Raw genomic sequence first — 14,110 nt, forward strand, 5'->3', positions numbered from 1 at the left:
ATTCAGCGTCTGGCAGCCAGGATCTTAGCAGCCTGCTCTGCAGTGTCCAGGGCCAGGTATTTATTCTTCAAGCTGTCGCGTCCCTCTGGACAGAACGATGTGCTTGCAAGAAGAATTGGTTGCTGGCACTTGGCCGAAATTTTATTGAACAATAAATAGTGCCGTGAGTGCCTTGCACCTCCAGAATGCTTTGCATGCAAGCAAGGAAGGTGACTGCTCACCTTGAAGGAAAGGGGAGCTCCCCCCCGTGAGTCATGGTGTTGCCACCTGTGGAGTCCCATCTCCAGCTGCTCCCGTCCTCATGTTTGCTGCCCAGCCGGAACAGATCCCCTCCAGCTCTTCCCCCCCAGCAGGCAGGTGGGTGGGATCTCTTGCTGTGCCAGGATCCCTTGCTGTGCTGTCATCCCATGCAGATCTGGTCTTGCGCAGCTCAGCTTGCTGATGAGCTGGGTGGCACAGGCAGCGCTCAGACCGGGAGCTCTGCATCGCCGGTGTCACGGTGCTGCAGCTCCAGCTTCCTCCTGGCTGCAGGAGGATGAGGAGGTGAGGCAGGTATGTGTGTGTTAGGTACAAGGCGGGCTTTAGGGGTTGGAGATTAACTATGCCGTTCTGCAATGTGTTCGTACCGTTATTAAATGCAGGGTCCCTTACCCAGGTGGGTTTTTTATGGCTTTGTTCTCTGCAAAGCACTGATACGAAGCACTTTATTCTCTCCTCTCACACCTCTGTAGCACTCTGAATCTTCCAGGTTAATGAAACTAATTACGCCTCCTTGTACCTCTGCAAACATCTCAGCAGGTCTTAGGCTCCAGCTGTGTGGCGGCCAAACCCTGCGTAGCTGTGCATGCGCGCCAGGTACCACGCTGGGTCTGGGTTGCACGTGGACCTTAGGGAATCATAGGCTGCTCTTCTCTGTTCACGATGGGAAGGCATCTCCTATTTGAAAACTAGCAGGTTTGTGATGCGTCACCTTAAGGGGAGAAATCGAGTCCCCCAGAGCTGTGATTTCAGTATGGGTACGGACTGATGTAGCGGCTCAGTGCCGTCTCTGCATCTTGGAGCACGTCCCGGCTGTGGGTCAGGGGTTAGTGGGGAGATAGCCAGCTAGTCCTGGCAAACCTGTGTACGTCCCTTCCCTCCCCTGCTCTCCGAGGCATCCCGGTGAAGCAGCAGGCATCCAGGCTGCGGGCATGGTGCTGCCACACCACCTGTACACAGGCCTGGCGTTAAGTGGGCGACTCCAGCGCAGCCTGCGAAGCCCTCGGGAGCGCAGCCCTCTGCACCTCCTAGCAAGGGGCCAGCGCCCCCAGGGCAGGTAGTCCCGCTTCTCCCCTGCTCCGTAAGAGAGCTTGAACTCTTGCAGCTGCTCCAGAGATCCAACGTCCTTCTCACCGCTCTGGATCCACTTCAAAGCCAAGCCTTGCACACATCCTGGCCGAGGCACTGGCTGCCTCGCAGCCGCTGGCTGGGGCCGTATCGGCTTGGAGGGCGGCCAGCCGAGCGGAGCCGGAGCCGTACCTTCCTGAGCGCTGCCCTCCCTTCCAAGAGGAGCTGCTAATCGCGGGGCTGGGCAGAGGCAGGCAGCCCTGCCTGCATCTCACTGACAGGCAGACGGAACCCTTTTCCCATTGCCGAGTCGCCGTCGGGCATATCTTCGGTTATCGCTCGGCAGTTTGAAAGCCAGCGGTATGTTTTGTGTTGATTTAGTTGTGTTTCATTTGGCCTTTGTAGGCGATGGGGAGCCAAGAGCATTAATTTGGATGACGGATCATATAAACTCTGACTCCTTCACTCCCATTCGAGGGGCTTGATAAAGGGTAATAGGAACTCTCTCTTCCCCACGTAAGTGCTATTTTATCAAAAGCTGGCTGAGTTATAGCCACCCTCTAATGTGGGGGCAATTAGGAACTGGCTGCGTTTCACCAGCTGGGAGAGGCACACGGGGGAGGGGACGGCTCCCGCGGGCAGGGGAGGGGGATGGGGCTCCCCAAGAGCCATCCAGGGTGCACGTAGCCTTGACTGTCAGTGCCTTGGCGCTGGAGAGCATCTTCAGCCGGGACATCCCAGTGCCATTTGTCCCAGTGTGAGCAGAGCTGAGTGGGGCTGAGCTGAAGAGCAGAAAACCAGGGAGTGTGGACGTGCCAAGGACTCTCTGTCACTCTGGAGGATGTGCCTGGATTCCCCCGTACTGGCAGGACAAAGAGATCCTCTCTGGGATCCAGCGTGGGAAGAGAAGAGGCTGCAGCCAAGGTCTGGCCCCAGCAGGCTGCAGAGGTGTGAGTGCCTGGACACCTCCATGCACCAGTAATGGATTTCTTCTCTCACTGAAGGGGACAAGAATAATCTCCCAGCTTCTGAGCACACTGAGCATTAATAATGATAATGCAGTAAAGCCTCATTAAATTGGGCCTCTGATAATCTGCTTGCCCTATTATTAGGCTTAGCGGGATTCAGGCATCTATTTTTATCAAAAATTGATGGTTAAAGGCTGGGTTCCTTTGTGATTGCTATTGTTTACTGCCCAGTTTCTAATTTCTGGTCAGTGTGGACGTTACGCAGGTGGGTCTGGGGAAGAAGGGCAGTACAAAATTAAGTGTTTATCGATTACAAGCAAATCCTACCAATCCTGCCTCTAATCCATCCAGAAAAGGCTGTCTCATCCGTCTGCTCAGCAAAGCCTGAGGATGCACTTGGGCTGGAGCTGGTGCAGATGAAGCCTTTCTTTTCCCTGGCACCCTGCAGAGCGTGGCAGGGCTCAGGCATCCCCAGCACGGCTCCTCCATAATTAAGTACTTCTTGGCCTCCCGTCAACCTTTTTATAGCCAGGGTGAACCCAGCCTGGCATCCAGTGTACCCCAAGCCAGATAATTTTGGGAAGCTCTCCTGCCCCCAGCCCTGGTGCCTTGCAGAGGAGCAGCAAGCTGCCCCGCTCCCCGCAGAGGCATCTGGCTGTCCTGCAGAGCTTATCTTGATCTTCATTTGCCTTTGACAGTCTCATACAGCATGGGTGTTCCAGGTGTTCGGAGAACGTCGGCACATTATTCCCTTGCTGTCCAAGAAGCTGATGCTGTCATTTCTGGCTGCTTCCCGCAGCCTACAAATGGTGTATAGCCAGCAGCTGTCCTTTGAGAGTGGCGGAGCTTTCGCATCACGATGTGATGTGGGGATGAGCGCGTTCCCGATGTGCTGCTGTGTGGTGGTCCCTCCCCAGGCACCCCGTGCCCAGCTACACAGCACAGACCATGTTGTCACCAGCAAGCTGGTGCCTGCTGGATGTCCCCCACACACCAGAGGGATGCCAGCGTTGGTGCCTCTTGTCTTTAACCTCAGTGAAGGGTCAGGCAGGATCATCATTAATCCCCCCAGCCCTGCCGTGGTGGCTGGTGCGGAGCTGTGGGCACAGGCGGGAGGCGTCCAGGAGCAGTTTGCACGTAGCCAAGCCCTGATGAGGAGCTGGACCCTGCACTTGTCCCAGTGACCGGCTGCACACAGAGCGCCGTCTCTCTGAGTGGGGTGGGATGTCCGTGGGGGTCCCGACTGGCAGTGAGCACCAGCAGAGTCCCCAGCCCAGACATCTGTCTTCCCTGCTGTGCTTTAAGCATCCGAGTGAAATAAATGCTGTCAAATCCAGGCAGTGACACTGAGGCTCATTCTTTTTAGTTTGGCTGGAGAATTCAGCCCTCATCTCGTGGCCAGGTTGGACCCAACTGAAGCCACTTGCCATGCGGGGAGCTGGCTCCGGCATCCCTGCCCGTGCCCGCCAGGGTCGCTGGTGGGGGGCGGGCACTGAACGAGCTCGTCGCTTTCTGTTCCCCTGCAGAAAAGTCCGTGCATTTCTCGTCCATCGCAGAGGCTCAGAAGCTGAGTGCCGAGCCGACGGCCACCTCGTGCTGGCCCCCCGTCCTGTCCTACTCCCGGGATGTGATAAAAACCTCTCCCCAGGCGGAGCCCCACTTGTTCCAGTATAACCCACCAGGCAAGTAAAAGCCACCAGCTGCATGGCATGTGCCCCCTGTCCTGAGCTGGGGCTGAGTGTCACACGTCATGCTCTTAAGTCAGTGCAGCTTTTTGGGGGGTAAGAGAAGAGGATTCAGCAGAAACCTGCTAACACCGTGCTTTGGCCTGGCATGGAGCGGTCCGAGAGGGGCCAGGCTGGTCTGCCAGCTCTGGCCAGGGCAGCTGTAGGGACGTGGTTTGTCGCAGAACAGTGTGGGCACTCCCTGCACCGCTGTCGTGCAAAGGCAGGCAGGGTTTGTCCCCCGCTGCGCTGTCCCGCTCCGGCTGGAGGGCAGACAAGTCTGGCACAGCACGTCCTCTGGCTGCAGAGGGGACCAGGCAGTGATTTAAACTGTTCCAGTCCTTTCCAAAACAGTCGTGTGTCTTGGGTCCTGGTACAGGCTGACAGCCAGTCAGTTCACCACATCCAGCCCCTGCTCCCTCCCTTGCCCCTTTTCTTTCTGATGGCTGCAGCCACTGCTCTCCCTCCGTGTTGATAACACTTACGTTTTCTGCACAGGACACCCCATCCCGCTAAACCTGCATGAGAGCTCTCGCTCGGGGCTGCAGAGACTAGCGAGCATCTCCAACCCTCCTCCCCTCATCTCCTCCACCAAGCACCCCTCCGTGCTGGAGAGACCCGTCGGCTCCATTTCCCAGGTAGGGTGCTGGGTGTGAGCCGTGGAGATGCCACGCGAGGCACTGACGGCCACTCCTGACGGCTCCTCTTTGCTCTGCAGGGAATGCCCATACAGCTCCACACACCCTACAGCTCCGAGCATGCCAAGGTCCCCGTCGGCTCCATCACTATGGGCCTGCCACTGACCATGGATCCCAAGAAACTGGGTAAGGAATTGGGAGGCAAGTGATTTCTCACGTGCTCTAAGAGCAGGGGGGAGTGAGCTTGCAGGTGGCGTAGGGGAAAGGAGGAGCACAGGACATGGCAAGGGAGTGCAGAGAGACCTGCTAAGAGGATGAAAGGATTAGTCTTGTCAGGAGGGCAGAGACACAGGGAGCTAAATTTGTGCAGGATAGGGAAGCAGCAACTCGGTCAGGGACACATCCCAGCCTATAAATACCCTCCGGCTAATACTGCGATTGAAGGAAGGAAATATATTGCCGCTCCCCGGGCCGGTAGGGTAAAGAGTAAATGGCCTGAAGTGAACAAAGAAAGTGTTTAGTCTGCAGATTGGGAAGCATTTCTTAATAGCAGGAGGGAATGGGTGAGGGACCAGGTCTGAGGGGGGAGGGATACGGGCACTATTTCCCACCGCGTGTGGGTGCTGGTACAAACCAGCACTGGCGTTTTCAACACTAGCTCCGGTGCTGGCATGGGCAGCACCCAGCAGTGACAGGGCAAAGGATCTTTGTGTGTCCAGCTGCCGGCCACGTCCCCGGTGAAGCCCGTCCCGCAGCGGTGGGGACAGCAAAGGCGCCGGGGCAGTGCCACAGGGGCTGGCAGAGATGGGAGCCTCGAGCGGCCGAGGCCTGCGGCCCCCTGCCCTGCACCTGCGCTGATACGTGGTTAATGTTTTCCAGTGCCTTTTCCTGGAGTAAAGCAGGAACAACTTTCTCCTAGAAGCCAGGCCAGCCAGCCAGAAAGTCTGGTTCTGCAGCCATCCCAGGAGGGCTCCATCCTGCGGGGTGAGGCGCTGGGGGCTGCGGGAGGGGAGGGGTGCTGGCACTGCCCAGCCTGGCCGACGCCGTGCCGCCTGCAGCTGCCTGGTGACTGCAGGTTTGCTTGCTGGGGTTGTGCCCAGCCAGAGGGGGCTCCTCACCCGTTTTCTCCAGCATTGCCAGCAGGGTGGCAGATGGGTCTGTACAGTGTCCGAACGTTTCTAGCCAACTCCCCAAATCTGGCCCTTGGGCGTTGACTCTTGTGGAGATACGCGTTCAAGCGGCACCCAAAAATCTGTTGCTTAAGACAAAGCAAGACCTGTTTAAATACCATTAATATTTTTTTTCAGACTCTTCACTATTGCTGCTGCATCTGGGCAGGGACCACATTTCATTTATATATAGCCCTCCCGTGTTTCTTTCCGTATTAGCTAGGCAGGAAAAAACCAAATTCAAGGCTATTGCTTTTAGGTGCAAATTCTGGTTTGTGAAACCCCCCAAGTAAGGCAGTCAGGAGCCCGATGCGGTGGGCCTGCTCCCACCCAGGGCAGATACAAGCAAATGAACTCAGACCACCTCGAGCTGTATCTCGCCGGAGGTCTGCTCTGAGCACATCAGGAGAGGCTGAGACAAGCTGGGCTTTCTCCCCGGCCTCTAAATCTGCCTGGCCCCTCCACGAAGGCAGCAGGGAGCTGAAAGCATCAAAATACCCGTTTTTTTCCGTCCCAGCCCCATGCACATGGTGCTGGGTCCCTTGGGGGACAAGGTGGGAAGGGATGCGCAAGGCACAGTGTTTGATGCTGATGTCTCTTGGTGGGCTTCCCCTCCCGTACCTCAGCTTGCTAGAGATCGGTCGAATCCTGCACTTAGTCTCAGCCCCACAGGAGGTTTTGTGCTGAAGAGCAAATCCAGCCCCCAACTCACTGCCTTTGTGTCCGACAGGTACTTCCCTCAGCTCTGCCTCAGGAGGGAGCATCACCAAGGGAACACCCACATCCAGACCCCCTCCGGAGTCGCCCATCACCTACCGAGGGTCCATCACACATGTAGGTCCCACGTCTCCAGTGGGTTTTGCTTCCTGGGTGCTGGCAGCTGCAGCTTGCGGTGGTGGATGTGGGGACCGGGGGATTGCGGGGTGCGCAGCACGGGGCTGAGCAGTGCGGGGCTGTGATGCTCCCATCCCGTGAAGCCCCTCAGGGAGGTGTGCAGCCAGAGCTTTGCAACCAGCCTCCCCTCGGGATGGCATGAGCCCTGTCCCGTGAGCTGAGCCTGCAGAAGAGCAGAGCTTGACAAGCAGCGATGCAAAGCCTTACAGCGTATCTAAACCCTGCTTTGCTTTTCGTAGCTGTCAGGAACAGAGGTGAAAGCAGCTTTAAATGGCTCTGGGAAAATAACCTTGCCAGTGCAAGAAAGTGGAGCAGAGAGGAGGAGATGGGCAGAGGGCCCCTGGCAGGCAGAGGAAAGGAGAAGGCTGTGAGGTGCATGTAAGATAGCGAGGGGTGCTGCCAGGCTGAGCATGCTGTGCTGGGGGTCCTGCCCAAAGGCTCTCCTGAGCAGGAAGATACTTTGGCCTTAATCTCCACCATCCATCTTCGGAAGAGCAGCTGGCAAGCGGGCGATAGCTTTTTGCAGTGTGAGTTATTGCTCATCTGGTAACAGAGCAGGGAGCATTAAAAAAAAAAATAATATCTGTTTCCTGTGGGGATTTTATCTGGCCATCATTCAGATATTTAAAGCTACTCATGCCCAGATTTTTGCCTGCCTCCTTCAAGGGGGACAGCCGTGTTCCTTTTGGCCCTGGTGACCTAAACCTGAATCCTGGCCCAGAGCAAAGGCTTAATTTGCCTGGTGCCCCGCATCCAACAGCTGCCGGGAGCAGATGCTCGGGGACTGTAAAAAACCCATCAAAGCAAACACGTGCTGCACCCTCTCAGATGCCCTGCAGCAGCTGTGGCCAGCAGCGGTGGGCAAGAAGGCTCTTGAGCACCACGTGCCAGAGTTCGGGAGGTGGGCAGAGTTTGTTGAGACACTGTTTTGCATCCAGCTAATAAATCCATCTAGATTCCTTTCTTTGGCTTGGGATGAAGGTACCAAGCCCAGACACAAGGTGTTACCTGCCGCTCCTGCTGGCCTAGCAGCCTACATCCCTCTGCTCCCATCGGGGGGAAGGAACCCCCAGTTCCAGCAGCAGCTCCTGGTACCGGAGCTGATACTTGATCTCGGATTAGTCATCCAGTTCACAGAAGGCAGATCTTGAATATATGTTCTCTGCTCTGAAGCCATCTGTCATCACATGCTTTCAAATCCCCACTGAGCACGTCCGCGGAAGGAAGATGACTTACCTGGGGCTGGGAGAGCTGTTGCTGGGTGTACTGCGAGGGCAAGAGATCAGAGCGCTCAACCTGCGTGCTGGCATGTCCCGGCAGCTGTGGTGGGGTTTTGGGGACCGCTGGTGCTCAGAGGGCTTGGTACAGAGCAGGGGCATCTCCAGGCTGGCGGGGGGAAATAGCCTGCCCTGGCACAACCTGGAAGTGCCAGCAAAGCTGGCTGGGGTGTCACTTCCCCAAGGCTTCTCGCAAGCATCCATCCTGGGGGCTAGTGGGGTTACGTGAGCAGGGTAGGCAGGTGTCAAATCAAGAGCTTCGCTCTGAATAGCACCGATGGGATGGGGGACCATCACCCCACAGTGGCTGTTCCCAGTTGGCACCGACAGGTTGTGATGGCAGAGGTCACCAGCAACCTCCTCCAGGACATCCAGCTCGGTGTTTGGAGGGGGATTCAGAGAGGGGCAGGTGGCTGTGAGCTCTGTCCATGTGTGCCTCCAGGGAGCGCGAGGTTTGAGTTCACACCGTTTGCGTCAGGAGCCTGCTGCTATTCCTGTTGGAGGGCGAACCAGCAGGTTTCGCTCCCTGACCTGCCCCAGGACCAGTCTCCCGTGCCACCGGCCACCGTGCACAGGCAGCTCTCCGAAGGTCCCGCTCACTGCCAGCAGATGTGCCCTGGGCGCGCAGGACATCTCCGTGGCTCCTGTACCCGGCTGGGGAAACAGGCTGCAGGCAAAAAGCTAATGCTCGAGCAGCCCTTTGCTGTCACCAAGGTGTCCCCAGGGGGACACCAGCCCTGTCCCCCCAGACCTGTGGGGTGGAAGCGAGCCAGGTAGCTTACTCTGAAACGCGCAGGGTGGGAGAGTTGCTGCTTTGGGGGTCTGTGCTGTCCTCACCCCCCTGCCTCTTCCCAGCAGCCTCGCACAGATCACGTAGCTTTTTACCGCTCCTCGTTATCGTCCTCATCAATAATTAAGCTGCAAGTCCCTCGCTGTTGGCTGCGCCAGGAAGCAGAGGCTGGGCGCGCTCTCCCTGCGCTCAGCCTTCCGCGGGGAACAGCCTGTCCCTGCGTGCGCGCTGGCTTAATTGCTTGTGACACTGTTAAATATGGATCTTGGTGGCTTTCCAAGGGCACCCCGGCAGAAGTGCTGTACAAAGGAACCATTACCAGGATAATCGGAGAAGACAGCCCCAGCAGAGCAGAGAAGGCAAGAGAGGATGCCGTGCCCAAAGGACATGTCATCTACGAAGGGAAGAAAGGCCACGTGCTGTCCTACGAGGGTAAGTTGTAATCCTCTGCCTTTTTAGGACGGGCGCTGGGGGTTTGTGCCGCCGTGGCTGGGAGTCAGGAGCTATTTGGGGAAAGGCTGACAAAGTGCAACAGGCCAGCCTCGCATCTTTGCTTCCAGCGTCGTTCCTCTCCCTTCCCACCCCGCCTGCCTGCAGCCTGGCTGGATTTCCCTCTGGCTCATGTGGGACATGACATGATGCTGCCTCGGAGGCGGCTTTGCTGGCAGCCAGGGGCGCGCTGGGGCCATGGCCGAGGTCAGGGTCTCTGGTTTGGATGGTTGGGTGGAGCAGGGGAGAGGAGAGGAATCAGATGGGAAGGTGTTGCCTTCATCCCTAGCACCCTGTGCAGGATGGGACTGTCCAAAAACGTTATGAGAGCATCCCCAGGCTCTCGGGCTAAGGTGGGACTCAACCTGCAAGATGGGGGCAAGTCAGGTGGTATGGCAGAACGGTTTATTCAGACATCGGACCCTCACCTGCAACGTCTTGGGCACTGTGCAGCTTTCCCAGCATGGGGCTGCCCTGCAGGAATCCTCCTGGGCCCCACAGCACCCTGCCTCAGGATCTCGTGAGCTTCACTACAGCATCTGTAGTTCTTGGAGGGGCTGAAGCCATTCCCACGTCCCGCAAGGAGCCTGTCTGTGGGGTGCACTGGCCCGTGGCCAGATGCTGTCCCGCAGAGGCACTGAGGACCCCGAGGGACCTGCCCAGAGCCCTGTCTGGGGTGAGAAGCTTCCCCCAGCACAGTCGGTGTCACTTGTTGGGGAGCAGGGCACGGCAAAGCAAACCCGGGCCGGTGGCTGCAGGAGAGCCTGACACTGGGCTGCACCCCAGGGGGCTCTGGAGAGACCCAAAAGCCACGTTGCAGCTCACAGCCCTGCTGCACCGTAACATGCTTCCTCGGTAAATGCCGACGGTGCCTCGCTGCATGAGCATTGTCAGCAGGCAGTCGCCAGCTGCTCCTGCCTCCTCTGTGCCTGCTCGTCCCATCGCAGCACTGGCCATCAAAGCTGCTCTGCGGGTCCCCGTGGCTCCTGTTAAGAGATAAGCAGATGTTCCTCTCCAGTGAAGCTGGGAACAACTCTGTGCTTCCCTTTCACCGTGTGCTGCGTCGGGCATCCCTGGCACGGTGCCGGTCTCCTCCCCGCCTGCAGCTGGGGTTGGGAAGAGCTGAGTCCCCTTGGGGTGAAGCACTGGCATGTGCTCTGGCATGCACGGGAACAGCCGTCCTCGTGTCACTTTTCTTCTCAGCTGAATTTGAAGGTGACTGAGGAGCAGATCCTAACTTCAGGCAGCTCAGCAGGTATCTCTGGTTGGCTGCTGTGCTGCCTGGGCCCTCTGCCTCCCGCCCGAGGGTGGCTGCATCCCTCCTGGAGCAGAGCATCCCTGGCAGCCCGGGTCCTGCGGTGGGTCCCGCAGGTAGAGGTGTCCAGCAGAAGTCCCTTTCCACTTGTCTCCAAGCACAGGCAGCTGGTTTCATCGCAGGCTGGTTGTTTCATCCAGGGCTGGAGGCAGAGGGTTCAGGTTGGGCCACGGGGGACAACTCACAAGCTTCAGCTGATGCCACCTCCATGTGTGCCCTGGGAGCGCAGGGACCTCTGGGGACAGGGCTGTGCACCCTGCCTCTCGCCTGCCGGCTGGAAACCAGCTCGTCCCCTGCCTGTCCGCGCTCGCTGTCAACTCTTGCCCAGATAAGAAGTGTCACCGCGGAAGACTCATGTCTGGGTGCCCTTTGGGACAGTTGGCAGGGCTCGGGCCAGGGAGGACTCAGGAAGCATTTCAGGACTTGTTTGTGCAAGAAGCTATTTTAATCTCCTCTGCCCAGGCTTGGCGTCGAGTGAGGTTGATCTCAGAAACAGTGCAGGCGGGGAGAGATGGGGAAGGGTCCTGGCAGCAGGGGCTGCCCCTGCCCTGCGCTGGGGTCCTGCTCCAGCCAGCCAAGGGGGGCTACAGATCAGACTCTCGCCCATTGCACACACCGGTCAGTGTGAGCCCGAGTCTCCTCGGCTGCAGCCGGAGCCCATCACCCCTTGTCCTGCCTCACCGTGGACGCAGATGAGGAATTAATTCATTCCTCTCCACAGCAGCCTTTTACATGCTTGGTAGCGTTTATCACATCCTGAGTGATCTCACGTGCTTCTGCAGCCCAGCCAGCCCTGCTGCTTCTCCTCCCTGTACAGCCTGGCGGGGCTTCGCAGCCTGGAGTGGAAGAGTTAAAAAAAAAAATTAAATAAGAAAACTGAAATTGTTGGTGATTATGAATTTTGGCAAGCAGAAAAAAAAATTGCAAATTCTTTAGTGTCATAAGGGTGCTTAAAATAAAAGGGCTGTAATGAGACGAGATCCTGTAGCGTGTGCGAGCTGAATTGTGCTAGATTGGTTATTCTCATTCTGCATATGATTGCTGATGGCTTCTGCACGGCAAGGGACGTGGGTTTGGAGTGATTTTCTTTCTGTTTAGTCTCTCTTCTCCCTCGCGCCCTCCCCCCACTTCCCAGCAGTACAAAGGGTGCCCAGGACCACGTCCCCTTCAGCAGAAGGGCTGCTGGCAGCAGATGTGCCTTGATGATAGGGTGCGGGCGCATCGCCCCGCGGCTGCTGCAAGGTGCTTGGCTGCTTCTGAATGTCACCCCCAGCTTTCCCCGATGAATCTGAAAGTGAGGACTCGGGGACAGATCCCCCCTCTTGTTTCCCCACACACAGCCCCAAATGCTTTCTGGATCGAGTGGGTGCGGATTGCGGAAACTCGTAGTAGGTGTGAAGTTGTAATAATCCCATTTTATTAATTACTGGGTTTGCTGAGGAGGACTTCTGTTCCCGATCGTCTGCAAGGGAATGAATGTTTTTAACTTGTCTTCCATTTTCTCTAACTGTATAACCACCTTCTCTGCCCACGAAGAGGAGGATCAGGGCACTGGCAGTCCCCGGCAGGGGCAACCTGGCCAGGGCCGATGGGCAGAGGTGTTTGTCTCTCCACGCCAGCATCCCTGCTCGGAGCTCGTTACACAAACACGAGGCGCTGGGCTGGATAGGGAGCTGCCTGCTGGATTCACAGCTCGCCACACATGATGGGTGCCCATCGCCCAGGGTGGGCGTGATGCTGCCTGGCACGGGCAGGGCTGTGCCAGGGGGGGTGGGGAGGGGCTGGGGCTCAGGGCAGGGGGTCTGCTGTTGGTTTGCAGGAGAATTTGCTCCAGGTTCAGACAAGGAGGCGGTCGGTGGTCTCCTGTCTTACTAGTGCTCGCTCCCTCGGTCTTGGGTGGGACTTTCTGCCGTCTCCGTCTCTCCCAGTTCTTATGCACACTCACTGCTGTTCCAAAGGCATCATTCCCAGCTTCGTCTCTCCCCCCTTTTCCCTCATTTTCTCACCCAGGGAGTGTCTCGGCAAATGTTAAGGCTGGCCAAGATCCCAAACAGTAGGTGTCTAGCAAAAATCAAAACAAACGGGGGAAAAAAAAATAAAAATCCCCAGACCCACAGGGCCAAGTTCAGTGGAACCGCAGCTGCTCCCACCAGCACCGCGCTGGCTCCGGGCTGTCCCCCTGCCTACAGGATGGCCCCCACCAGGGAGGGAGGGAGTGGGACACGACGGGGCGGATGCTCCTACCCGAGCAGGAGGCACAGATCTGGTGGCTGAGGCAGGCAGGGAGGGGAGAAAACACCAGCTGAATTTCTTGGAAGCTAACTTCATGTGATGTTTCTGGTGTCGCGGAGTGGTGGCTGATGCTAGGATGGGATCTGACCTTCCAGCAACGCATGCAAAGAGAACACCCTCCCTTGGCTGGGGCTGACTTTCTGTGCTCGTGATGGTGCTTTTCGGTGTTCCCTTCCCCAGGTGGAGTTGCTGCTTCTCAGTGTTCCAAAGAGGACAGCAGGAGCTCAGGAGCTTCGCATGAGACCGCAGGAACCAAGCGGACCTATGATATGATGGAGGGGAGGATCAGCCGGGGCTTATCAGCCCGTGATACCTTATCTGCCAGCATTGAAGGTGGGTCTGGGCGAAGTCTTTCACCCATGCTGTGCTAGCAGTGACCCGCAGAGACCCCATCTTGTCTCTTCTACATGGTGCTCCTTCCCATGCCCGTGTTTCGGCAGTGCTTAGCTGGTGCCCTGCAGCACATCCCAACAGGACAGCATCTGAGCAGCGTGGGAAAACAAGGGATGCAGACTGGCCCCTTTGCCTTTGGTTTCTGCCCGCTACAAAAAAAAAAAAAAAAAAAGGGAAGCACGTTTTAAAAAAAGACAACTCATGTAATTTAGAAATTTTTGGTGTTTTTCCTTGTTGTCCCAGGAATCCCTGGTAACATGGTCATGTGTTGAAATGAACTCCTGTGTCACAACCCAGCTTTCTGCCTTGGATCTGTTCTAGGTCTCATGGGTCGAGCAATCCCTCCAGACCGACACAGTCCCCATAACCTAAAGGAGCAGCATCACATACGGGGCTCAATTACACAAGGTAAAGCCTGCAAGCAGAAGATGGCCATGGCCAGAGGTAACGCAGGGAAGTATCTCACCTGCATGGCCCCTTGTTCTTGTTGTCAGGCTAGGGCAGGAGGAAGCAAGGGTGGACACACTGAGGTCCCACTGCTGCAGACCTCTGCGGCCTCGGCTGTGTGCTCTGAGAGATTTTCAGTCTTGCTCAGCTTCTACCAACCTAAGCTCTCAACAAAGTCAGGGGTAAAATTCTCAGTGACTCTCATGAGGGCAGGTTGAAGCTAGTGTAAAATGGGCCCAGAAAGTGGTGGTAGATGTGATGTGGTCCAGCTGCATTCGTGGTGTAGCTGCTCAGTGTGCTGGGTTGGGTGCCAGTCCCCAAGTTACGTGCATTAACTAGAGATCCCTTCAACTGAGCATCCATGTGGGGCCTGGGAGTCCAGTGTCTG

The 14,110-nt window shown here is 57.1% G+C and overlaps 1 protein-coding gene across 12 annotated transcripts in view; it reads left to right on the plus strand.

Moving 5' to 3' along the window:
• NCOR2 (nuclear receptor corepressor 2) overlaps positions 1 to 14,110 on the plus strand; it is a 253,614-nt gene that overhangs the window by 218,532 nt on the left and 20,972 nt on the right. For all 12 annotated transcript variants that reach the window (XM_056349627.1, XM_056355454.1, XM_056356291.1 and 9 more), the window contains 8 exons: positions 3,821 to 3,976; positions 4,517 to 4,656; positions 4,737 to 4,842; positions 5,536 to 5,640; positions 6,556 to 6,659; positions 9,068 to 9,218; positions 13,063 to 13,215; positions 13,597 to 13,683. In XM_056349627.1, coding sequence (XP_056205602.1) covers positions 3,821 to 3,976; positions 4,517 to 4,656; positions 4,737 to 4,842; positions 5,536 to 5,640; positions 6,556 to 6,659; positions 9,068 to 9,218; positions 13,063 to 13,215; positions 13,597 to 13,683 — 1,002 coding nt within the window. The remainder of the gene's footprint in view (positions 1 to 3,820; positions 3,977 to 4,516; positions 4,657 to 4,736; positions 4,843 to 5,535; positions 5,641 to 6,555; positions 6,660 to 9,067; positions 9,219 to 13,062; positions 13,216 to 13,596; positions 13,684 to 14,110) is intronic.

This window comes from Falco biarmicus, chromosome 1 (genome assembly GCF_023638135.1).
Source record: "Falco biarmicus isolate bFalBia1 chromosome 1, bFalBia1.pri, whole genome shotgun sequence".
In the NCBI taxonomy this organism is placed as follows: Eukaryota; Metazoa; Chordata; class Aves; order Falconiformes; family Falconidae; genus Falco; species Falco biarmicus.